The sequence below is a fragment of the Salmo salar genome, chromosome 20 (assembly GCF_965601325.2).
Source record: "Salmo salar chromosome 20, fSalSal1, whole genome shotgun sequence".
Classification (NCBI taxonomy): domain Eukaryota; kingdom Metazoa; phylum Chordata; class Actinopteri; order Salmoniformes; family Salmonidae; genus Salmo; species Salmo salar.
In genome coordinates this window covers 12,206,147-12,231,464 of record NC_138310.1, presented here as the reverse complement: position 1 = coordinate 12,231,464, position 25,318 = coordinate 12,206,147, and the positions used below count along the sequence as shown (strand labels likewise).

General features: G+C 41.7%; 1 protein-coding gene across 1 annotated transcript in view; it reads right to left on the bottom strand.

Annotated features, from left to right (window-relative positions):
- LOC106580235 (uncharacterized) overlaps positions 1 to 17,747 on the bottom strand; it is a 34,274-nt gene extending 16,527 nt beyond the window's left edge. The window contains exons 1-2 of the mRNA XM_045704213.2: positions 17,174 to 17,747; positions 12,495 to 12,818 (exon numbers count right to left, since the gene is read on the bottom strand). Coding sequence (XP_045560169.2) covers positions 12,495 to 12,818; positions 17,174 to 17,747 — 898 coding nt within the window. The remainder of the gene's footprint in view (positions 1 to 12,494; positions 12,819 to 17,173) is intronic.
- Positions 17,748 to 25,318: the final 7,571 nt, after the last annotated feature.

The following is a 25,318-nucleotide window of genomic DNA, read 5'->3' as shown; positions in this document are numbered from 1 at the left end:
AAATCCAGCATAATGTCTAATCCCTTGGGAGGGATACAGTTCACAGACACGGTTCTGCTACAATGACAGAAGCAGGCAAAGGAGTCATGTTTCTGTATCTAGAACAGTGGAGGCTGCTGGTGGGAGGACGGCTCATCATTTTTTGGTGCAAATATATAGATTTTTTTTAAAACAGAAATAACATACTTTCATAAGTATTCAGACCCTTTGCTATGAGACTCAAAATTGAGTTCAGATGCATCCTGTTTCCATTGATCATTCTTGAGATCTTTCTACAACTTAATTTGAGTCTACCTGTGGTAAATTCAATTGATTGGACATGATTTGGAAAGGCACACACATGTCTATAAAAGGTCCCACAGTTGACAGTGCATGTCAGACCAAAAATCAAGCCATGAGATCGAAAGAATTGTCCGTAGAGCTCAGAGACATACATGATTGTGTCAAGGCACAGATCTGAGGAACGGTACCAAAAAATGTATGCATCATTGGAACCACCAAGACTACAAGACTTCCTAGATCTGTCTGCCTGGCCAAACTGAGCAATCAGGGGAGAAGGGCCTTGGTCAGGAAGGTGACCAAGAACCCAATGGTCACTACAACAGAACTTCAGAGTTCCTCTGTGGAGATGGGAGAACCTTCCAGAAGGACAACTATCTCTACAGCACTCCACCATCAGGCCTTTATGGTAGAGTGGCCAGATGGAAGCCACTGCTCAGTTAAATACACATGACAGCCTGCTTGGAATTTACCAAAAAGGCACATAAAGGACTCTCAGGCAATGAGAAACAAGATTCGCTGGCCTGATGAAACCAAGATTGAACTCTTTGGCCTGAATGCGAAGCTACACGTCTGGAGGAAAAAACTGGCACCATCCCTACGGTGATGCATGTTGTTGGCAGCATCATGCTGTGGGGATCGAGGGAACGATAAACGGAGCGAAGTACAGAGAGATCCTTGATGAAAACCTGCTCCAGAGTGCTCAGATCCTCAGACTGGGGCAAAGGTTCACCTTCCAACAGGACAGAGCTTGAGAGGATCTACAGAGAAGAAGGGAAGAAACTCCCCAAATACAGGTGTGGCAAGCTTGTAGCGTCATACCTAAAAAGACTCGAGGCTGTAATCGCAGCCAAATGTGCTTCAAGAAAGTACTGCGTTAAGGGTCTGAATAGTTATATGTGATATTTCAGAAGTTTTTTTATAAATTTGCAAACATTTCCAAAAACCAGTCTTATTTTGTCATTATGGGGTATTGTGTTTAGATTGAGGCAAAAAAACGATTTAACCTTCTCACACGTACCCACAAACGGGTGTGATCATTCTACAGTGGTCGGTGCAGTGTACGATCAAATTGGTTTGATTAGAATGCTTATTTAGAACATCCCGTTTCGATTGATGCAACAGTCAGCATTTGAGCTAGCCACGTTGTTGACTTTCACAGAAACATTTTTCACAAACACAGTCCTTACAAATGTAGGCTACATTAGAGCTAGCGCTAACTGAGGAAAGATTGATGTAATATTTAGAGAACTCTCGGCTGACAGAAACCACAACATGAATTAGCTAATAGAAATGACTATTTATAATTCATCACATCACGGTTGAGCTCAACATTGATCGGAATAATTTTGTAATTTTTTTTCTAGAAATCAAAAGTAATCCGACGATGGGTAGTTTGTGTATGCCGCCATGTTTGTTTTTTCGTGTCAACCAAAGATAACAAGAGGAGACAAGATGAGTTTGGTCTGTTTGTATTATGTATGTTTAAGGGGGTGTGTTGTCTACTTGTCACAAACATGGCGCCACACATAGCTGGCAAATAGCTTCGCATTAGCTCATTATAATCAGTACAACAAAATACCCCAAAACTATTTTACACACATCATAGGTGTCCATTAAAAGCTATTAAATGATCGGAATGCATTATTTGTGACTAGTACTTGAAAACATGTGAACAAAACTGTAAATACATTATACTCCATACATACATACATACATACATACAGTATGCTACAGTAGAAACGACAACACGATATACAAACACACACATGTCCAAAGTTATTATTTGTAAAGAAAACAACAATGCAATAATGCGAGCGCCAGCCAGAAAATGTGCCAGTTCGTGGAAAACTGTGCAAATGTATGCATACTTGATGTGCGAAAATAAGGGAGAAGTGCTCTCCTCAAAGAGGGATGTTTTGTCCGGCTCAGTAAAGCTTCAAACATAAATTGTCCGCAACACTGAAATGGGCATCTTCTACAGTATGTCAATTAATGAGGACATGGAACACACCTCAATTCAAACTGTTGTTAGAACATACAACTTATTAGAAAATAATTAGAAATTGACAAGTTGAAACATAGCCTATATATAATTATCAGGCAGCGTGTGTTAACTGTCCTATTGCATAACAATCACATGTTGGAACAGTGAGCGCATTCTGACATCATGTGCATAAAAAACAACTCATGCTGGGGCAACCGTTAGAGATATTTGGAACTCAAGTATGAAAAGTTTAATCAATTTTAGAATAAGGCTGTAATGTAACAAAATATGGAAAAAGTCAACGGGTCGGAATTCACCAATTATCAATCTATTCAATATGGAACAAGATATACCAGCAGCAGATATTAACTGGAGTACTGGTCCAATATTATATTCTCATCAAGAAACCCAAATCAGCCACAATACTTTTGCCCATATGAGTTAATCGACTCCAAAACTTATTCAGATGAACATAAACTGAACCCCTGTCTGTATGCTCTTCCCCAAGATACTCCTGGCACATTCATTCATATGGACTGGGAGTGCCCAGAGGTCTTCTCCTTTTGGCAATCTGTGGCTTCATCATTATCAGGCATTTTGTCTAAACAAATACAATTTATTTCAAATCAAATGTATTTATATAGCCCTTCTTACATCAGCTGATATCTCAAAGTGCTGTACAGAAACCCAGCCTAAAACCCCAAACAGCAAGCAATACAGGTGTAGAAGCACGGTGGCTCGGAAAAACTCCCTAGAAAGGCCAAAACCTACGAAGAAACCTAGAAAGGAACCAGACTATGAGGGGTGGCCAGTCCTCTTCTGGCTGTGCCGGGTGGAGATTATAACAGCACATGGCCAAGATGTTCGAATGTTCATAAATGACCAGCATGGTCAAATAATAATAATCATAGTAGTTGTCAAGGGTGCAACAAGTCAGCAACTCAAGAGTAAGTGTCAGTTGGCTTTTTCATAGCCGATCTTTGAGAGTATCTCTACCGCTCCGCTGTCTCTAGAGAGTTGAAAACAGCAGGTCTGGGACAGGTAGCACGTCCGGTGAACAGGTCAGGGTTCCAGCAGGTCTGGGACAGCAGGTCTGGGACAGGTAGCACGTCCGGTGAACAGGTCAGGGTTCCAGCAGGTCTGGGACAGCAGGTCTGGGACAGATAGCATGTCCAGTGAACAGGTCAGGGTTCCATAGCCGCAGGCAGAACAGTTGAAACTGGAGCAGCAGCACGGCCGGGTGGACTGGGGACAGCAAGGAGTCATCATGCCAGGTAGTCCTGAGGCATGGTCCTAGGGCTCAGGTCCTCCGAGAGAGAGAAAGAAAGAAAGAGAGAATTAGAGAGAGCATATTTAAATTCACACAGGACACCGGATAAGACAAGAGAAATACTCCAGATGTAACAGACTGACCCTAGCCCCCCGACACATAAACTACTGCAGCATAAATACTGGAGGCTGAGACAGGAGGGGTCAGGAGACACTGTGGCCCCATCCGATGAAACCCCCGGACAGGGCCAAACAGGCAGGATATAACCCCACCCACTTTGCCAAAGCACAGCCCCCACACCACTGGAGGGATATCTCCAACCACCAACCTACCATCCTGAGACAAGGCCGAGTATAGCCCACAAAGATCTCCCCCACGGCACAACCCAAGGGCGGGGCGCCAACCCAGACAGGAAGACCACGTCAGTGACTCAACCCACTCAAGTGACGCACCCCTCCCAGGGACGCCATGGAAGAACACCAGTAAGCCAGTGACTCAGCCCCTGTAATAGGGTTAGAGGCAGAGAATCCCAGTGGAGAAAGGGGAACCGGCCAGGCAGAGACAGCAAGGGTGGTTCGTTGCTCCAGCCTTTCCGTTCACCTTCACACCCCTGGGCCAGACTACACTTAATCGTAGGACCTACTGAAGAGATGAGTCTTCAGTAAAGACTTAAAGGTTGAGACTGAGTCTGCGTCTCTCACATGGGTAGGCAGACCATTCCATAAAAATTGAGCTCTATAGGAGAAAGCCCTGTCTCCAGCTGTTTGCTTAGAAATTCTAGGGACAATTAGGAGGCCCACGTCTTGTGACCGTAGCGTACGTGTAGGTATGTACGGCAGGACCAAATCGGAAAGATAGGTAGGAGCAAGCCCATGTAATGCTTTGTAGATTAGCAGTAAAACCTTGAAATCAGCCCTTGCCTTAACAGGAAGCCAGTGTAGGGAGGCAAGCACTGGAGTAATATGACGACATTTTTTGGTTCTAGTCAGGATTCGAGCAGCCGTATTTAGCACTAACTGAAGTTTATTTAGTGCTTTATCCGGGTAGCCGGAAAGTAGAGCATTGCAGTAGTCCAACCTAGAAGTAACAAAAGCATGGATTAATTTTTCTGCATCGTTTTTGGACACAAAGTTTGTGATTTTCGCAATGTTACGTAGATGGAAAAAAGCTGTCCTTGAAACAGTCTTGATATGTTCTTCAAAAGAGAGATCAGGGTCCAGAGTAACGCCGAGGTCCTTCACAGTTTTGAGACGACTGTACAACCATCCAGATTAATTGTCAGATTCAACAGAAGATCTCTTTGTTTCTTGGGACCTAGAAAAAGCATCTCTGTTTTGTCCGAGTTTAAAAGTAGAAAGTTTGCAGCGATCCACTTCCTTATGTTTGAAACACAGGCTTCTAGCGAGGGCAATTTTGGGGCTTCACCATGTTTCATTGAAATGTACAGCTGTGTGTCATCCACATAGCAGTGAAATTTAACATTATGTTTTCGAATCACATCCCCAAAAGGTAAAATACATAGTGAAAACAATAGTGGTCCTAAAACGGAACCTTGAGGAACACCGAAATTTACAGCTGATTTGTCAGAGGACAAACCATTCACAGAGACAAACTGATATCTTTCCGGCAGATTTAGATCTAAACCAGGCCAGAACTTGTCCATGTAGACCAATTTGGGTTTCCAATCTCTCCAAAAGAATGTGGTGATCGATGGTATCAAAAGCAGCACTAAGATCTAGGAGCAGGAGGACAGATGCAGAGCCTCGGTCTGACGTCATTAAAAGGTAATTTACCACCTTCACAAGTGCAGTCTCAGTGCTATGATGGGGTCTAAAACCAGACTGAAGCTTTTCGTATACATTGTTTGTCTTCAGGAAGGCAGTGAGTTGCTGAGCAACAGCTTTTTCTAAAATTGTTGAGAGGAATGGAAGATTCGATATAGGCCGATAGTTTTTTAATAATTTCTGGGTCAAGATTTGGCTTTTTCAAGAGAGGCTTTGTTACTGCCACTTTTAGTGAGTTTGGTACACATCCGGTGGATAGAGAGCCATTTATTATGTTCAACATAGGAGGGCCAAGCACAGGAAGCAGCTCTTTCAGTAGTTTAGTTGGGATAGGGTCCAGTATGCAGCTTGAAGGTTTAGAGGCCATGATTATTTTCATAATTGTGTCAAGAGATATAGTACTATAACACTTTAGTGTCTCCCTTGATCCTAGGTCCTGGCAGAGTTGTACAGACTCAGGACAACGGAGCTTTGGAGGAATAAGCAGATTTAAAGAGGAGTCCGTAATTTGCTTTCTAATGATCATGATCTTTTCCTCAAAGAAGTTCATGAATTCATTACTGCTGAAGTGAAAGCCATCCTCTCTTGGGGAATGCTGCTTTTTAGTTAGCTTTGCGACAGTATCAAAAATAAATTTAGGATTGTTCTTATTTTCCTCAATTAAGTTGGAAAAGTAGGATGATCGAGCAGCAGTGAGGGCTCTTCAATACTGCACGGTACTGTCTTTCTAAGCTAGTCGGAAGACTTCCAGTTTGGTGTGGCGCCATTTCCGTTCCAATTTTCTGGAAGCTTGCTTCAGAGCTTGTATATTTTCTGTATACCAGGGAGCTAGTTTCTTATGACAAATGTTTTTAGTTTTTAGGGGTGCAACTGCATCTAGGGTATTGCGCAAGGTTAAATTGAGTTCCTCAGTTAGGTGGTTAACTGATTTTTGTCCTCTGACGTCCTTGGGCAGGCAGAGGGAGTCTGGAAGGGCATCAAGGAATCTTTGGATTGTCCGAGAATTTATAGCACGACTTGGTTGGGGTCTGAGCAGATTATTTGTTGCGATTGCAAACATAATAAAATGGTGGTCCGATAGTCCAGGATTATGAGGAAAAATATTAAGATCCACAACATTTATTCCATGGGACAGAACTAGATCCAGAGTATGACTGTGGCAGTGAGTAGGTCCAGAGACATGTTGGACAAAACCCACTGAGTCGATGATGGCTCCGAAAGCCTTTTGGAGTGGGTCTGTGGACTTTTCCATGTGAATATTAAAGTCACCAAAAATTTGAATATTATCTGCGATGACTACAAGGTCCGATAGGAATTCAGGGAACTCAGTGAGGAACGCTGCATATGGCCCAGGAGGCCTGTAAACAGTAGCTATAAAAAGTGATTGAGTAGGCTGCATAGATTTCATGACTAGAAGCTCAAAAGACGAAAACCTCTGTCTTTTTTTTTTTGTAAATTGAAATTTGCTATTGTAAATGTTAGTAACACCTCCGCCTTTGCGGGATGCACGGGGGATATGGTCACTAGTGTAACCAGTGGGTGAGGCCTCATTTAACACAGTAAATTCATCAGGCTTAAGCCATGTTTCAGTCAGGCCAATCACATCAAGATTATGATCAGTGATTAGTTCATTGACTATAACTGCCTTGGAAGTGAGGGATCTAACATTAAGTAGCCCTATTTTGAGATGTGAGGTATCACAATCTCTTTCAATAATGACAGGAATGGAGGAGGTCTTTATTCTAGTGAGATTGCTAAGGCGAACCCATCTTATGTCTGCCCAATGTGCTACCGCTTAATGATGACTCTTCGCTGAACCTAACATACAATCATGGAATTGGCTTGCCGGCTTGCCGCCTGTAACGGCTGTGGGGAGAGAGAGTTGACCAAGGTGCAGCGGAGTTAGTGTTTATCTTGAATTTTAACCCCTGGTCGGGCTCGAAATCCAGCGAAAAATCCTATCGCCATTAGCATAACAAAATTTAATATATATATTTTTTTCAAATATAGGACTATGTTATATCATTTTATAGATACACCACTCCTGAATCGAACCACGTTGTCCGATTTCAAAAAGGCTTTACAGCAAAAGCAAAACATTAGATTATGTTAGAGGAGTATATCGTAAAAGTAGCCACATAGCCATTTTCCGACCAACCACATGCATCACAAATAACCAAAAAACAGCTAAATGCAGCAATAACCTTTGACAATCTTCATCAGATGACACACCTAGGACATCATGTTACACAATACATGCATTCTTTTGTTCGATAAAGTTCATATTTATATATAAAAACAAAATTTTACATCGGCGCGTGACGTTGACTAACTGTTTTCCCTCAAATGCATCCGGTGAAACAGCGCTACAATTGACTAAATTACTATTCGAAAACATTTTTTAAATGTAATATTGTCATTCTAAGATTTATAGATGAATATCTCTTGAAAGCACCTGTAATGCCAGATTTAAAAATAACTTTACTGGGTAATCACACTTTGCGATAAAAGGGGATGCGATACTCAGAAAAATAGGCTACCGTTACAGGTCAGCGCCATCTTGGAACAATCGCATATCAAATCTACTCTTGTATACTATTGTCAATAATCCCTTACCTTTGATTATCTTTATCAGAAAGCACTTCCAGGAATCCCAGGTCCACAACAAATGTATTTTCGTTCGAAAAAGTTAATCCTTTACGTCCCAATAGCTTGTTCTTGTTAGCGCGTTCTGAAGGCTGCTCCAAAACTTCCGTCAGCTGCGGGACTTCTCTCTCAACAAAATGCATTTTTTTTAAATTTAGGTTCGTTCAAACATGTCAAACGTTGTTTAACCTGTTAGGGCTAGGGGGCAGTATTGACACGGCTGGATAAAAAACATACCCGATTTAATCTGGTTACCACTCCTACCCAGTAACTAGAATATGCATATACTTATTACATATGGATAGAAAACACCCTAAATTTTCTAAAACTGTTTGAATGGTGTCTGTGAGTATAACAGAACTCAAATGGCAGGTCAAAACCTGAGAGATTCCTTTACAGGAAGTGGCCTGTCTGACCATTTCTTGAACTTCTTTTCCATCTCTATCATTTACTAAGGATCTCTGCTCTAACGTGACACTTCCCACGTCGTCCATAGGCGCTCAGAGCCCGGGAAAAAACAGAATGTCGTCATTCCAGCCCCAGGCTGAAACACATTATCGCCTTTCTCAAGTGGCCGATCAAGGGACACTGGGCTTAGGCGCGTGACCCGACCGCCCCCGCCTTTGGGATTTTTTCCTCTGTTTGCCGAAAAGGAGATTCCCTGTCGGAATATTATCGCTTTTCTACGAGAAAAATGGCGTAAAAAAAATTGATTTTAAACAGCGGTTGACATGCTTCGAAGTACGGTAATGGAATACTTAGAATTTTATTGTCACGAATTGCGCCATGCGCGCGACACTTCTTTACTATTTCGGATAGTGTCTGGAACGCACGAACAAAACGCCGCTATTCGGATATAACGATGGATTATTTTGGACCAAACCAACATTTGTTATTGAAGTAGCAGTCCTGGGTGTGCATTCTGACGAAGACAACAAAAGGTAATCAAACTTTTATAATAGTAAATATGATTATGGTGAGTGCTAAACTTGCCGGGTGTCTAAATAGCGAGCCCGTGATGCCTGGGCTATGTACTTAGAATATTGCAAAATGTGCTTTCACCAAAAAGCTATTTTAAAATCGGACATATCGAGTGCATAGAGGAGGTCTGTATCTATAATTCTTAAAATAATTGTTATGCTTTTTGTGAACGTTTATCGTGAGTAATTTAGTAAAATGTTAGCGAATTCCCCGGAAGTTTGCGGGGGGTATGCTAGTTCTGAACGTCACATGCTAATGTAAAAAGCTGGTTTTTGATATAAATATGAACTTGATTGAACAAAACATGCATGTATTGTATAACATAATGTCCTAGGGTTGTCATCTGATGAAGATCATCAAAGGTGAGTGCTGCATTTAGCTGTCTTCTGGGTTTTGGTGACATTATATGCTGGCTTGAAAAATGGGTGTCTGATTATTTCTGGCTTGGTACTCTGCTGACATAATCTAATGTTTTGCTTTCGTTGTAAAGCCTTTTTGAAATCGGACAGTGTGGTTAGATTAACGAGAGTCTTGTCTTTAAATAGCTGTAAAATAGTCATATGTTTGAGAAATTGAAGTAATAGGATTTTTAAGGTTTTGAAAATCGCGCCACAGGCTGCCAGTGGCTGTTACGTAGGTGGGACGAATTCGTCCCGCCTAGCCCAGACAGGATAACATAAATCTTTAGGGCCTTTTTCAACCAGAGCTCCAATAAGATTCAAGGGGGACGATTGCATTGTGTTTCAAAAAGTTTCGAAAGGGGAGGGTAGCCAGGGGCGTCATAATGGTGATGGCCCTCTCCGTGTGACCACGTTCCACTGCGTCTCATTCATTCAGTTTTCACAGTAGAAGGCTCAAATCACTTTGTAAAGACTGGGGACATCTAGTGGAAGCAACAGGAAGTGCTCAATGAACCATTGCTCACGGTGTGATTTATAGGCAAGGTGCTGAAGTTGAGTCAACAATTCAGAATTCCACATCCTGTTACGATCGGTCTCGGGGTTTTGACTGCCATATGAGTTCTGTTATACTCACAGAAACCATTCAAAAAGTTTTAGAAACTTTAGGGTGTTTACTATCCACAAGTATTAATTATATGCATATCCTAGCTTCTGAGTTTGAGTAGGAGGCTGTTTAAAATGGGCACGAATTTTTTTCAAAAATCGCTGTAGCGCCCCCTATCCTAGGCGACCGTCAAGAGGTTAATGACAGAAAGAACACTATACAAAACAAGAAAACCAACAGCCAAACAGTCCTGTCAGGTGCAAAACACTAAACAGAAACAATTACCCACAAAACCCAAAGGAAAAACATGCTCCTTATGTGTGACTCCCAATCAGCAACAACGAACTTCAGCTGTGCCTGATTGGGAGCCACACACGGCCCAAAACAAAGAAATACAAAAAACCTAGAAAACGAACATAGAACGCCCACCCAATGTAACACCCTGGCCTAACCAAAATTAAGAACAAAAAAAACCTCTCTATGGCGAGGGCGTTACACCGCCCTAACGAATAAAATAAAGTGTTATTGGTCACATACACATGGTTAGCAGATGTTATTGTGAGTGTAGCGAAATGCTTATGCTTTTAGATCCGACAGTGCAGCAGTATCTAGCAGGTAATATCTAACAAATCCCACAATAAAACCTAATACACACAATCTAGTAAAGGAATGGGATGAGAATATATAAGTATAAAATACACTGCTCAAAAAAATAAAGGGAACGCTAAAATAACACATCCTAGATCTGAATGATCTTATTAACTCCTTTTTTCTTTACATAGTTGAATGTGCTGACAACAAAATCACACAAAAATAATCAATGGAAATCCAATTCCAACTCCTGGACAATCTGTGGTGCAACGTGGCGTTGGTGGATGGAGCGAGACATGATGTCCCAGATGTGCGCAATTGGATTCAGGTCTGGGGCACGAGCGGGCCAGTCCATAGCATCAATGCCTTCCTCTTGCAGGAACTGCTGACACACTCCAGCCACATGAGGTCTAGCATTGTCTTGCATTAGGAGGAACCCAGGGCCAACCGCACCAGCATATGGTCTCACAAGGGGTCTGAGGATCTCATCTCGGTACCTAATGGCAGTCAGGCTACCTCTGGCGAGCACATGGAGGGCTGTGCTGCCCCCCAAAGAAATGCCACCCCACACCATGACTGACCCACCGCCAAACCGGTCATGCTGGAGGATGTTGCAGGCAGCAGAACGTTCTCCACGGCGTCTCCAGACTCTGTCACGTCTGTCACATGTGCTCAGTGTGAACCTGCTTTCATCTGTGAAGAGCACAGGGCGCCAGTGGCGAATTTTCCAATCTTGGTGTTCTCTGGCAAATGCCAAACGTCCTGCACGGTGTTGGGCTGTAAGCACAACCCCCACCTGTGGACGTCGGGCCCTCATACCACCCTCATGGAGTCTGTTTCTGACCATTTGAGCAGACACATGCACATTTGTGGCCTGCTGGAGGTCATTTTTCAGGGCTCTGGCAGTGCTTCTCCTGCTCCTTCTTGCACAAGGGCGGAGGTAGCGGTCCTGCTGCTGGGTTGTTGCCCTCCTACAGCCTCCTCCACGTCTCCTGATGTACTGGCCTGTCTCCTGGTAGCGCCTCCATGCTCTGGACACTACGCTGACAGACACAGCAAACCTTCTTGCCACAGCTCGCATTGATGTGCCATCCTGGATGAGCTGCACTACCTGAGCCACTTGTGTGGGTTGTAGACTCCGTCTCATGCTACCACTAGAGTGAAAGCACCGCCAGCATTGAAAAGTGACCAAAACATCAGCCAGGAAGCATAGGAACTGAGAAGTGGTCTGTGGTCCCCACCTGCAGAACCACTCCTTTATTGGGGGTGTCTTGCTAATTGCCTATAATTTCCACCTGTTGTCTATTCCATTTGCACAACAGCATGTGAAATTTATTGTCAATCAGTGTTGCTTCCTAAGTGGACAGTTTGATTTCACAGAAGTGTGATTGACTTGGAGTTACATTGTGTTGTTTAAGTGTTCCCTTTATTTTTTTGAGCAGTGTATTTTCTTTGACCCAAAAACCATACAAACTTGATCACAAAGCGAATCTGTTTTGGATGAGGGGTAGATTCTGCTTAGTATCTGTGTTAAGTACCTGAAATACATTCAATATCTTAAATCCATGGGTATCGTCAGCCAGGACCACCCTATCACTGGGCGTTTCAACTATGCTTCCACCATGAATAAGAACACCCTTTAGCCATTCTATATTCACAACATACCCAAATTGCACACAAACCTCTGCCCTAGCTCTGCACACGACGTCCGAATACAGGACACATCAGGAAGAAGCAACTTTGACACGGTTTGCTCATTGGCAAGACATCTCAACTATGTATTTATCATTCCTTTTAGAATAGCATTTCGCTTTGGACTTGAAGAAGAAGACAATCTACCCAATCTAACCTCTGATTATGTCACTTCCTGTGGTGCAGAAACCTTTTCATGAATTAAAAGTTTCATTAAAACATCAGAGTTTTTGTACAGGCTATGTGGATCAGTTCTCACTGTGGGTTGAGGAGTCCCAGCAGGCACAGTAGTAAGTGGCAGAATGGGACACTTTAACTGACTGGATCTTCAGCTCACTGGAGTCAGACTTACCCACGGCAGAGAAATCTGCTGTCTGAGGATGAGCGTTATCACGGGTGAAAGAATTGGCATTTAAATCATTGTATAAAATCCGAGAGAAGGGTTCACCCTCTCCCTTCTGGTACCAGTGGACCAGGTTACCCAAACACCAACCAGTAACTTTGCAGCTGAAGGAGACACTCTGTTTCTCTTTCCTAGTCTTTAAAATCTGGTCCTGTTGCAGCTGTTGTCCTGAAGCAGCCACTGTAAAACACAAGTGGATCACCAAATAACTCACAGTAGAATTATTCCATTCAAATATTAGATACCAGTTGGATGCAGGTTGGATGAGTTACTTACCCAGAAAAAGGGAGATTAATAATATACCACAGTCCATGTTCAGTGAATATGTGCTTAAGAATTGGGAAAATCAAAAGCGACGTGTTCTATAGAACATTGACCAATATGAAATAGAAATGAATCACTGAAAATCTAATTGATTGCACAAATCTTTACAGAAGTATGGTTTGGATCATATAGTCGATTATGAAGATGAGATGTGAAAAAACAGCTGGGGTGTGTCGTCTCAAACAGATCCTCTGATTATGTCACATCCTGTGATGCAAAACACTATAGTTTTCATTAATTCACAGCTTGATTCATTCACAGCTCAAGAATTAAGATAAAAGGTTCTCCCTCCTTTGTCTGGTACCAATGAACATACGTTGTACACTGATCATTGTCTTTGTAGCTGCAGGAGACAGCCTCTACATCTGTCCTAGTCCATGATATATCCTGGTACAATTTCTGCCCTGCCACTGACACCGCAATGACAATTGTCAACATCACTCAATTGTCAAATACACTCAGGTAAAAATACATTAGCAAAATTTGAAAGCAATTACGTGTCCACAATCAAAGACTTAAATTCAGACAGAGACATTGTTTTCCTCCAGTCATTTCCAATTGTTCCATGACCAGGGTGTCTCATCTTATTCAATGCTTGTGGAAAGTAGTGAACACTTCTGGGAAGTAGTGAACACAAGTAGTGAGCACCCATTTACTGTCTAAGTTCAACCATTATATTCTTTGTATCCAGATTTATCAATACTACTCAGCTAACTGATACATTCTATGTGTATTCTTGTTCAAGGACCTCCTAACATTTTATGTACTGTAGACCTCTATGTTCCAATCCCATACTGCTCATTTAATACTGACATTGCTCCCCTGTGTCTTCCTCCACAATATTATGCTAAAAACAGAAGCCTACAAACCATGTTTGAAAAAGTTTAATAGAGAAATGGTTATTAACATAAGAGGCCAGTGGCTATATCTTTTCAGTCTTCTGAATGGAAACTGTTGGTTTTGGCTTGACTATCTGCTATCACTGATGTTCTGTTTTCTTAGGAATAGCCCCCTATTTTCAATTTTGGCAAATATGACATACCCAAATCTAACTGCCTGTAGCTCAGGCCCTGAAGCAAGGATATGTTTATTCTTGGTACCATTTGAAAGGTAACACTTTGAAGTTTGTGGAAATGTGAATTGAATGTAGGAGAATAACACAATAGATGTGGTAGAAGAAAATACAAATACACTTTTTTTCTACCATCTTTGAAATGCAACAGAAAGGTCCCACTTCAAGCCATCACTCTGATTGTAATTCCGATGGTGTCCACAAGATAGCAGCAATGTTTAGTTTAGTTTATTAATTCGACCATTTAAAGAAACAAGCACACATAAAACTTAAAAGCCATACATGCACATTAATAAAATCAGAGGATAACACACAATAAAGTCTGGGACTTATTTCCATTGTGGTCCTCTTCAGACAAGATGGCTAGACAAGATCGAACACAGTATGGCAGTGAAATAATAAAACAAAAACATAGAAGAAGAACATCTATCTCATCATTCCAGTTACATCATAGGGGTTATTCATGTGGGCACAGAAGACAAACATTTTTTACTTTATTTTTAAAGCTGTCCAGAGAGGACATTGTTTTTATAGGCAGAGGCAACTCATTTCATTCTGAGGCTCCAGTATACAAGAAAGTACCTTTCCCAGCATTACCCCTGAACCTGTATAAGCACACATCAGCAACACCTGATCTGGTGCTGTGATTGTGTGCATCCCTAACACAAGGAAAGTAATCACTTAGATATCTGGGCACAGGACCATAAATACTCCTGCAAACCAAACCTAGTCTAATCTGGGACACCCAAGCCTCAACAGGCAGCCAGTTTAGTTCCTGAAAGCAGCTCCTGCCTATGTGAGTACGTGGACTCACCTTCAATACTACCCTGATCAGCGTATTCTGGGCTATTTGGAGCTTCCCCTTCATAAGTTTAGACAAGCCCCCAAACCAGGAAGTACTAGCATAGTCAAAATGGCATTGAATGAGGGCAGTAGCTAGGACTTTCATGGAGTCCTTATCAAACAGCTTGGACTTTCTAACCAAAAACTTAGTCCTGGCATTAACCTTCCCTAGCACCTTATTGGCCATGCTCACACCTCCCAAGCTTCCATCAAGGATACATCCCAAGTAGCTAACAGAGGTTTTAGTAGTCAGCACCTCACCCCCTAACTCCACTCTGACTTTAGACGACCTACACAATTTAGGTCTGGATCCAAATATAATTGCTTCAGTTTTCCCTAAGTGCAGAGATAGCTTATTATCTCCAAGCCGTTTGCTAATGTTAGTAAGCTCTGTGCTAAGTATGCTCTCCAACATAGTTTTACTTTTGTGAGACACCAGGAGTGTAGAGTCATCCGCATAAAGAAAAAGATGGCAAGAACAAGCATCTTTCATATCGTTAATATACAATAAAAACAGGCCCAAGCACGCTCCCCTGCAGAACACCACAACCTATTGGTTTTGCATGAGACAGTGAACCATTAACCTCTACTACTTGCTCCTTTCCTGATAAATTGGACTTTACCCAGCCTAGAGGGATACTGCTTAACCCCAGTGCCTCCAGTTTGTAGATTAGGAGACAGTGGTTAACTGTATCAAAGGTTTTCTGTAGGTCAAGAAGTACCATTCCACACAGATTTCCCTCATCAATCTCTTTCCTGATGAAGTCAGTCAATGAAAGTAGACATGAATCAGTGGAGTATGTTTTTTCTGAAACTCGACTGAAAATCATACATTAGACCCTGTTTGTTAACATATGCTCATGTACAATTCTCTCCAGGATCTTTGATGTTACACAGAGGATAGATACAGGCCTATAATTCCCAGGGTCAGACTTTATCCCCTTCTTATACTTTAGCTTGTTACATGTCCCTGGGAAAGGTGCCTTGTTCAAGAGATTAACAATATGCGTAATACAAGGGCCAATTTGCTAAACAGAATCTATTAGAAAACTTGCAGGAGTATTTTCCAGGCCTGTGGCTTTGGAGCATTTAAGCTCTGCCAGCATACTGACTATGTTGGCTGTTGCTACCTTTGCAAAAGAAAAGTAGTTTGGCTGAACCCCTAACTCTACATAATACTTGACTTGGTTGCTTCCATACAAACCAGAACTGGTGGGCAGTTTGCTAACCAGCTTACTGGCAACAGAAGTAAAAAAAGAGTTGAATTCATTAGCAACCTCTGGTTTTTCATATGCCATCTCGCCTTTTATGTTCAGTCCAATACTGTTTAGTTTGTTTTTGGTAGTACTACTACAGCCTAGTTCCTTAAATTATTTCCAAAGCTTTTTAGGGTCATTTTTGTTTACAATTATTTTCTCAGCAAAGTAACCCCTCTTAGCTTCATCCATCCTGCTCTCTGCTTCATTTCTGTGATGTTTATATAGGACAAAATCAGGCTGCTCTTGAGAGGTCTTACATTTTTTAATGCGAGCCTTATTCCTTGCTTGGGTAGATTCTAGAATCTCATGATTAAACCAAGGACTAGATCTCTGCTTTACCCTGACCGTCTAATGGGAGCCATCACATTTACCACATCAAGGAATCTACATTTAAAGACTTCCCAGGCACTGTCTACCCCTACACTATCTAGCACAGGTGACCAGTCAATTTTACCCACTTCCTCCTTAAACTTTTCTACACAGTATTTTTTGAGTCCTCTGATTCTAACGGTTTTGTGACACCTAAATATATCTTTAAAAATCCTTCTTGTGAAAAATTGTATAAAATGATCACTGATTCCATAGACTATTACTCCACTCTGCGATGTTTTAGATTTATCAGACACCAATATTAAGTCAATTGTACTTTGCACTGTTTCACATATCCTGGTGGGATCTTTTATCATTTGGGTCAGAGCAAGTGATCTATAAAAGTGCATAAATACATTGTGGGTTGGGCTATTCTTTTTTGCAGTCATCAGTATTGAAATCCCCTAACAAAATGATTTCCTTCAACAGGGAATCATTACAGTTTGGCAACACAATTTCAAGACCTTCATAGAATGCATTCTGCTTGGGCGTCCTATAACACACCCCCAACAAAATCGGCTTGGTTTTGGGAAGGCAGATATCCAGCCAGACAATCTCCAGATCAGCGTTTAAATCTGATCTGATGTTTAAAGCAATGTCAGATCTTACAAACGCACATATCCCCCCACCGTTCCGATTCCGATCCTTCCTGACAACTGAGTAATTACCCATCTCAATTTCTGAGTAACAAACAGATGATTCCAACCATGTCTCAGTAAAACACAAGACACCCACCTCTGATTTGCAAACCAACAGGCGTATCTCATCGATCTTCGGTAGTAGGCTTCGGACGTTTACGTGCACAAAATGTAAGCCCTTCTTCCCAAAGGCCTCATTGAATTCCAGATCCACTTGTAACTCGCCTCCCACTGCGCTGCCATCTTCCCACTGCCCTGCCTCCGGTGGCCTCTCTGTCGCCATGGAGCACCCCTCCCCAGGTGCTACTCCATCGTCCTCTCCACCGTGTCCCCCGTCACTCGCCTCTGGTTGCCTCTGCTCCGCTGTGGATCCCCCCTCCTCCAGTGCACTCTCCACCCTCGGTAAGTCCTCTGGTCCCACTCCACCTTCAATGCTCACACTCCCCGCGGGTACAGCACACCGACAGCAATGGTAAGCTTCATTGACCCCTTGCCCAAAGCTAGAATTGCTGCATTTAAAATGAATCCACTGGGCGCATTCCAAACATACCAAAGCTTTGCTGTTACTCTTTATCCACCGTTCGCAAGAGGAGCATGGGTGCATAGGCCGTTTGATGGGGTTCGTGATAAAGTGAGGTCCAGGGCATTGATGGATATCACCCGATAAGAGAAGGCATAGAGTTATTATAAGATCTCCACCATTAATTTGCGATTTCAGACTGGATTTCGATGATCGTTTTGGTTTGTGCCAAGGTGCTATGAAAGTTTGGTATATAACATTCCTTCCAAATCCGAAGTGCTGGATCCCATCAAAAGTGTTTACATGACTGAGAAATTGCTGAGAATTTACTATTCTTTCATCTAAATAGCAGATGCAATTATTTCCAGTAACATTTAAAACAAACAAAGTAAAAGTGCTGCCACCATGCCAAACCTGCCAGTCGCCATCTTGTCTTGTCAAATGTTGCTATGTTATTGTTATGGAGTCAGGCATGTGTATGTGCAAAGTAACTTGAAGTATGTGCAAACTACATGACATTTAGTTTGAAGTCACCCAGGTACATTTGGGCAAATCGTGAAGGAGACATTTGCATTCATATTACATTTTTCTGCAAGAATATCGTCAAATCTGTATACTTGGACTTTGATTTAGCTTCTCCAGTATTAGTAGCCATATTATAAGTTCAACATTTGCAAAACAACCAGTTTTCATAAATTCATAACTCTGAATATCCTTATAATTTTTGTCCTAAAGGAAAAGGCATGCCTATCGCACAAGGTCAGCAGCTACAATTTGCGACAGATACAGGGTTTCCGGATACTCCCGTAAATCCCAGCTCATTGGCTATCTAGCTAGCTTTGTTTGACCCCGATTGGTGCTTATTTGACAAAGTTAGAGTCGATCAAGTGAAGACCGCCCGCGTCATCGGCGTGCCATGAAAGCGTTGCTCTCTGACCAAATTTGGTGTCCTATAGGATATACTACACCCCTAATGATATAGTGAAGTCTGGTTGCATTCTAGAATCTCTGAGGAATACATACGAATGTGATTTGACTGGTTGAAACAACATTTAGGGTTAGATTTTCACAGATTCCTTTCATTGCAAATTGAACGAGTCGATATACAAAATCGATCGTGCATGCTATATGGACCTTTTTAGCACATGAAAAATGATTTTATCTAACAAAATGACACTTCATGTTATCTCTGGGACCCTTTGGATGATAAATCAGAGCAAGATTTCAGAATGTAAGTACACATTTTACCTTCAGAGGTGAATTCATCAAACCTATCGCGGTGAAAAAGTGTTTTGTTGTTAGGAGCTCTTCACAAACAATAGCATGGCATTTTTGTCACAGTAATAGCTACTGTAAATTGGACAGTGCAGTTATATTAACAAGAATTTAAGCTTTCAGACGATATAAGACACTTATATGTACCGACATTTGTTGTTTCTCTAAAATCTGCGATCGTGACACAAGATGCTGCATGATTTACAACGGTCCCGTCGACAGAAAGCCTATCCCTAAGAATACAGTGTTTTTATATACCATTTAAAATGTATTGTTTAACAGTTATCATTAATGATGTGGTGATCTGAGCAATGAACAACAAACCTGTGACCATGTCAAAAGTCAAAACTAACCAAACAGAGCAAATATTTGCTACAGCTGCAATGTCAGAGCGTGTGAAAACACCCCAATGACCTGGGTAATTGATTAATTGTCTGACAATCTCTACTAAGCAAAATATTGAAGGCTAATCAGTAGCCTATGTCAGATGCTGCCTAGGCAAATCTTTCTTTAAACAAGGATTTTTGGAGTCGACTCCAACTCTCGGTAGTCAAGGATTTGAGGAATCGACTCTGAGTTGACTCTCCAGTGGAGGCTCCTCAGAGGAGGAAGGGGAGGACAATCCTACTCTGTGAATATCTGAAAAATGAAAATAGTAAAACATTAACAAAGTTATCCTGTTTAGATAAATATTTACCAAATCTATATTCACTATCAGATCTCAGGATAAGACCCAGATGCAGACAGCGAGAGTCACAGATGTTAATTGACCCAAACAGGGGGCAGGGAAAAGGCAGGTCAAAGGCAAGCAGAGGTCCGTAATTCAGGGCAAAGTCAATAAGGTACAGAAAAGCAGACAGGCTCAGGACAGGCAGAGGTTCATAAACGGGTCAGAGTCAGGCAGGTACAGAACGGCGTGCAGGCTCGGGGTCAGGGCAGGCAAAATGATCAGAACCAGGGAAACTAGTGTTGTGTCTTTGGGGTACCATTAAACTGAAGACATGTTTATCAATTAACTCCCTGTAATTATTATCACGCGATTAAACTGATTAATCGTTTAATTGTAATTAACTAGGAGATCGGGGCACCAAGGAGAATATTCAGATTACAAAGTTATAATTTTCCTAATATAACTTTCCTATTTTATAATATAGGCCGATTATCTTCTGGTTTAAATGGTGTATTTTACCTCGCGTTCAGTCTCATTCCAAACGTCGTAAATTGTTGTATCTGCACGAACCCAGTCTTTACTAAAATCATCCATACATCAATTGTCTTAAAATCATTTATTTACTACACTAAGTAATTAACAGAAAACATACAAACAGTAATTATCGTCACAAAGGATTGGTAGAGGAATGTGCCCTTGTGGGCTAAACAGGCAGGTCGGCCTGTTGAACAATGGATCATAAAAGGTCAGCTGTGGCACACAGAGTTCATTAATATTAACAATTGATATGCTAATCCTTTGCACATGAACGGTCACTCATTCGGAAACAATTGCAATCAATATATATTTACGCTCAGTGTGTCATTGGGATCCTTGTTGGAGAGTTTTGTCCGCGTTCTCTCTTTCTCTCTCTCTCGGTTAGAATGGATCTTTCAGAGCGACATTCATTAATGTCGTCATAGAATGGATGTTTCGTTGGTCTTCGCGTTCGATTATATAATTTACTTAGCTGCAGACTAATAATTAATATCAAAGACTTGTTCTTATTCTGTCGGTCTCGATAGTCTAAAAGTTAACCACGTGGTGTAGTTCACTTTCAGTAGAGGAATTGGATGGTAAAACCTATTGGCCATGGAGTGGAGGCCTGGTCTAAAGAAATGTAAATCAGGGTGGGTTTTACAGTGACCCTTGAACAGGCTTGTCAAATGACGCCTGGTCCTGTCTGTGTCCCTTGGGGGCGTGCCTATGACTGAGTTAGACTTGGTTACAGAAATACAATTCTATCACATTAACATCAGTACATAGCATCTCAATGTATTATAAAAGCTTTATCCTTATTAATACATTCTATACAACCATTATGATGCAAGTCTCAAGCTGAGGCTATTATATAAACAGTTTTATGGTAATATGGCTATATTGTCTCTTTTGAGTATCACAAAATTGTACCAAGCGGACCAGTTCGTAGCTGGGTTCTTCACCAATCTTCCATACCTTCTCCAGAACACAAATGTCGCTTGGCTCCCCAATTCTGTGAGTTGGAAGAATTTCCTGTGTCTCTCTATGGGCCATGTGGCCAGAGACTCTCCTGGAATTTTACCACTCCTTCACACAGGGACTGGGTGGGGGGATGGTAGGTTGGGAAATGGTACAAAGGGGAGGGGTTCAACTGTCCTCCCTGTACCAAAAGAGGCCAACGTCATGACACTAGGGAACAGAAGTTGAGAAAGCAGGGAGAAGGGAAAACATGCTGGTAAGACCTGACAAGACGAACTGGCAACAGACAAACAGAGAACACAGGTATAAATACACTGGGGATAATGAGGAAGAAGGGCGACACCTGGGGGGGTGGAGACAAGTACAAAGACGGGTGAAACAGATCAGGTTGTGACATTCACAATTCACCAAATAACTGATTAAAGCACACTGTTTTGCAATGAAGTTCTACAGTAGCGTCAACAGCACTCTCTGGGGAAGCACCATGGTGTAGCCGGAGGAGAGCTAGTTTCCGTCCTCCTCTGGTTACATTGACTTCAATAGAAAACATAGGAGGCTCATGGTTCTCACCCCCTTCCATAGACTTACACAGTAATTATACCATAGGCGGAAATCCCAGGGGGGACGGGGGTGACACGACCCCCCTCCCATCCTGGGAAAAATATGATTTGTCTCCCCCAATATATCACTGTAAACATAACTATGTAATTTCAATAATATTAATAATACGCAATGAAAGCACTTGTGCTGATTAGAGACACTTAATAGCGCGTTTTTAAGTTTCAAAAGATTGCGACCCCCCGCCCTTTGCCTCACAATGGTTTGATCCACTGCCAGTTCCTTAGCTGGCAAGGTAAAAGAGGGTTTGTATCTACTGTCTGAAAGGCATTCAATGCACAACACTGACGTGAGGTTAATCCAGTCAATCGCGCCATAGCAATGTTTTGTTTTATGTTGGCAGGGTTCACACACACACACTAGCTGAATTTGCAGAGCTAGCGCGCAAACTAAAGCAAACATTAACTATCAAGCTAGCTAGTACCTATTCCATTTATGTGGCGTCGTCAAAGATGGAATCTTTGCTATCGTCAGTTTATTCCAAGATCAGCATGCAGCTGTAGTGCTTCAAAGTCCCTGTGATAAGGTTAGCGATAAACTGAAGCCAAACTGAACAGAACTACACTCTCTTCTACCATTGTCTTAAATATATTTAATGGTCTCGTTGCAAAAGCTAAATTGTCGCTAGGGAACTTTTTTATTTTATTTCACCTTTATTTAACCAGGTAGCAAAGATTATAGCAAACACCACAGAAACAGAATTGGTGCACGCTAGCTGCAAACGCGGGAAGCCAGCCTTAGAACAACACACGCCAGTGGGCCTAACCCTGCCCAAGTCAATCACACTTCTGTGAAATCAAACTGTCCACTTAGGAAGCAACACTGATTGACAATACATTTCACATGCTGTTGTGGAAATTATAGGCAATTAGCAAGACACCCCCAATAAAAGGAGTGGTTCTGCAGGTGGTGACCACAGACCACTTCTCAGTTCCTATGCCCAGGCGTTGTAGGGAGGTCATACAGGCACGTGGAGGCCACACACACTACTCAGCCTCATTTTGACTTGTTTTAAGAACATTACATCAAAGTTGGATCAGCCTGTAGTGTGGTTTTCCACTTGAATTTTGAGTGTGACTCCAAATCCAGACCTCCATGGGTTGATAAATTGGATTTCCATTGATTATTTTTGTGTGATTTTGTTGTCAGCACATTCAACTATGTAAAGAAAAAAGTATTTAATAACATTATTTCATTCATTCAGATCTAGGTTGTGTTATTTTAGTGTTCCCTTTATTTTTTTGAGCAGTGTATTTTTAAACCTGCATATTTAGCTAAAAGAAATCCAGGTTAGCTGCAATATTAACGAGGTGAAATTGTGTCAGTTCTCTTACGTTCATTGCACGCAGAGTCAGGGTATATGCAACAGTTTGGGCCGTCTGGCTCGTTGCGAATTAACCTGTTTGGGCTAGGGGGCAGTATTGAGAATTTTGGAAAAAATATGTGCCCATTTTTAACTGCCTCCTACACCAACTCAGAAGCTAGAATATGCATATTATTGTTCAGGTTTGGATAGAAAACACCCTAAAGTTTTTAAAACTGTTTGAATGGTGTCTGTGAGTATAACAGAACTCCTATGGCAGGCAAAAACCTGACAAGGTTTCATGCAGGAAGTGGCCTGTTTGACAAGGAGTCGTGCGTCTTGCATCTGTTTATTGAAGAGTAAGGATCTTAGCTGTAACGTGACAATTCCCAGGGCTCCAATAGGCTCTCAGGACCCGGGAAAATCATGAAGGTTGACGAGGAAGCCTCAGGCTGAAACAGATTATCACCTTATCCAAGTGTCCCATTAGGTGACAATGGAATGAGGCGCGTGCGCGATTAGCCCCCGTGGAGTATTTTAATTCGGCTGTTTAGTTTATTGCAGATTCCCGGTCGGAATATTATCGCTTTTCTACGAGATAAATGGCATAAAAATTGGTTTTAAACAGCGGTTGACATGCTTCGAAGTACGGTAATGGAATATTTAGACATTTTTTGTCACGCCATGCGCCATGCGCGCGACCGTGGATTACCATTCGTATAGTGTCTAGAACGCACGAACAAAACAACGCTATTTGGATATAACTATGGATTATTTGGGACCAAACCTACATTTGTTATTGAAGTAGAAGTCCTGGGCGTGTATTCTGACGAAGAACAAGAAAGGTAAGAACATTTTTCTTATAGGAAATGTTATTATGGTGAAGGCTAATCTTGCCGGGTGTCTAAATAGCTAGCCGTGATGGCTGGGCTATGTACTTAGAATATTGCAAAATGTGCTTCATCCGAAAAGCTATTTTAAAATCGGACATATCGAGTGCATAGAGGAGTAATGTATCTATAATTCTTAAAATAATTGTTATGCTTTTTGTGAACGTTTATCGTGAGTAATTTAGCAAACTGTTAGTAAATTCCCCGGAAGTTTGCGGGGGGTATGCTTTTTCTGAACGTCACATGCTAATGTAAAAAGCTGTTTTTTGATGCATGTATTGTATAACATAATGTCCTAGGTGTGTCATCTGATGAAGATCATAAAAGGTTAGTGCTGCATTTAGCTGTGGTTTGGGTTTTGGTGACATTATATGCTAGCTTGAAAAATGGGTGTCTGATTATTTCTGGCTGGGCACTCTCCTGACATCATCTAATGTTTTGCTTTCGTTGTAAAGCCTTTTTGAAATCGGACAGTGTGGTTAGATAAACGAGAGTCTTGTCTTTAAATAGCTGTAAAATAGTCATATGTTTGAGAAATTGAAGTAATAGTATTTCAAACGATTCAAAAATCGCGCCACTGGATTAGACTGGCTGTTACGTAGGTGGGACGAATTCGTCCCGCCTAGCCCATAGAGGCTAATTTGCCAGAATTTTACGTAATTATGACATAACATTGAAGGTTGTGCAATGTAACAGGAATATTTAGACTTAGGGATGCCACCCGTTAGATATAATACGGAACAGTTCCGTATTTCACAGAAAAAATAAACGTTTTGTTTTCGAGACGATAGTTTCCGGATTCGACCATATTAATGACCAAAGGCTCGTATTTCTGTGTGTTATTATGTTATAATTAAGTCCATGATTTGATATTTGATAGAGTAGTCTGACTGAGCGGTGGTAGGCAACAGCAGGCTCGTAAGCATTCATTCAAACAGCACTTTAGTGCATTTTGCCAGCAGCCCTTCGCAATTCTTCAAGCATTGCGCTGTTTATGACTTCAAGCCTATCGACTCCCAAGACTAGGCTGGTGTAACCGATGTGAAATGGCTAGCTAGTTAGCGGGTGCGCGCTAATAGCTTTTCAAACGTCACTCACTCTGAGACTTGGAGTAGTTGTTCCCCTTGCTCTGCATGGGTAATGCTGCTTCGATGGTGGCTGTTGTCGATGTGTTCCTGGTTTGAGCCCAGGTAGGAGCGAGGAGAGGGACGGACGCTGTACTGTTACACTGGCAATACTAAAGTGCCTATAAGAACATCCAATAGTCAAAGGTGTATAGAGAGAAATAGTCCTATAATTCCTATAATAACTACAACCTAAAACTTATTACCTGGGAATATTGAAGACTAATGTTAAAAGGAACCACCAGCTTTCATATGTTTTCATGTTCTGAGCAAGGAAC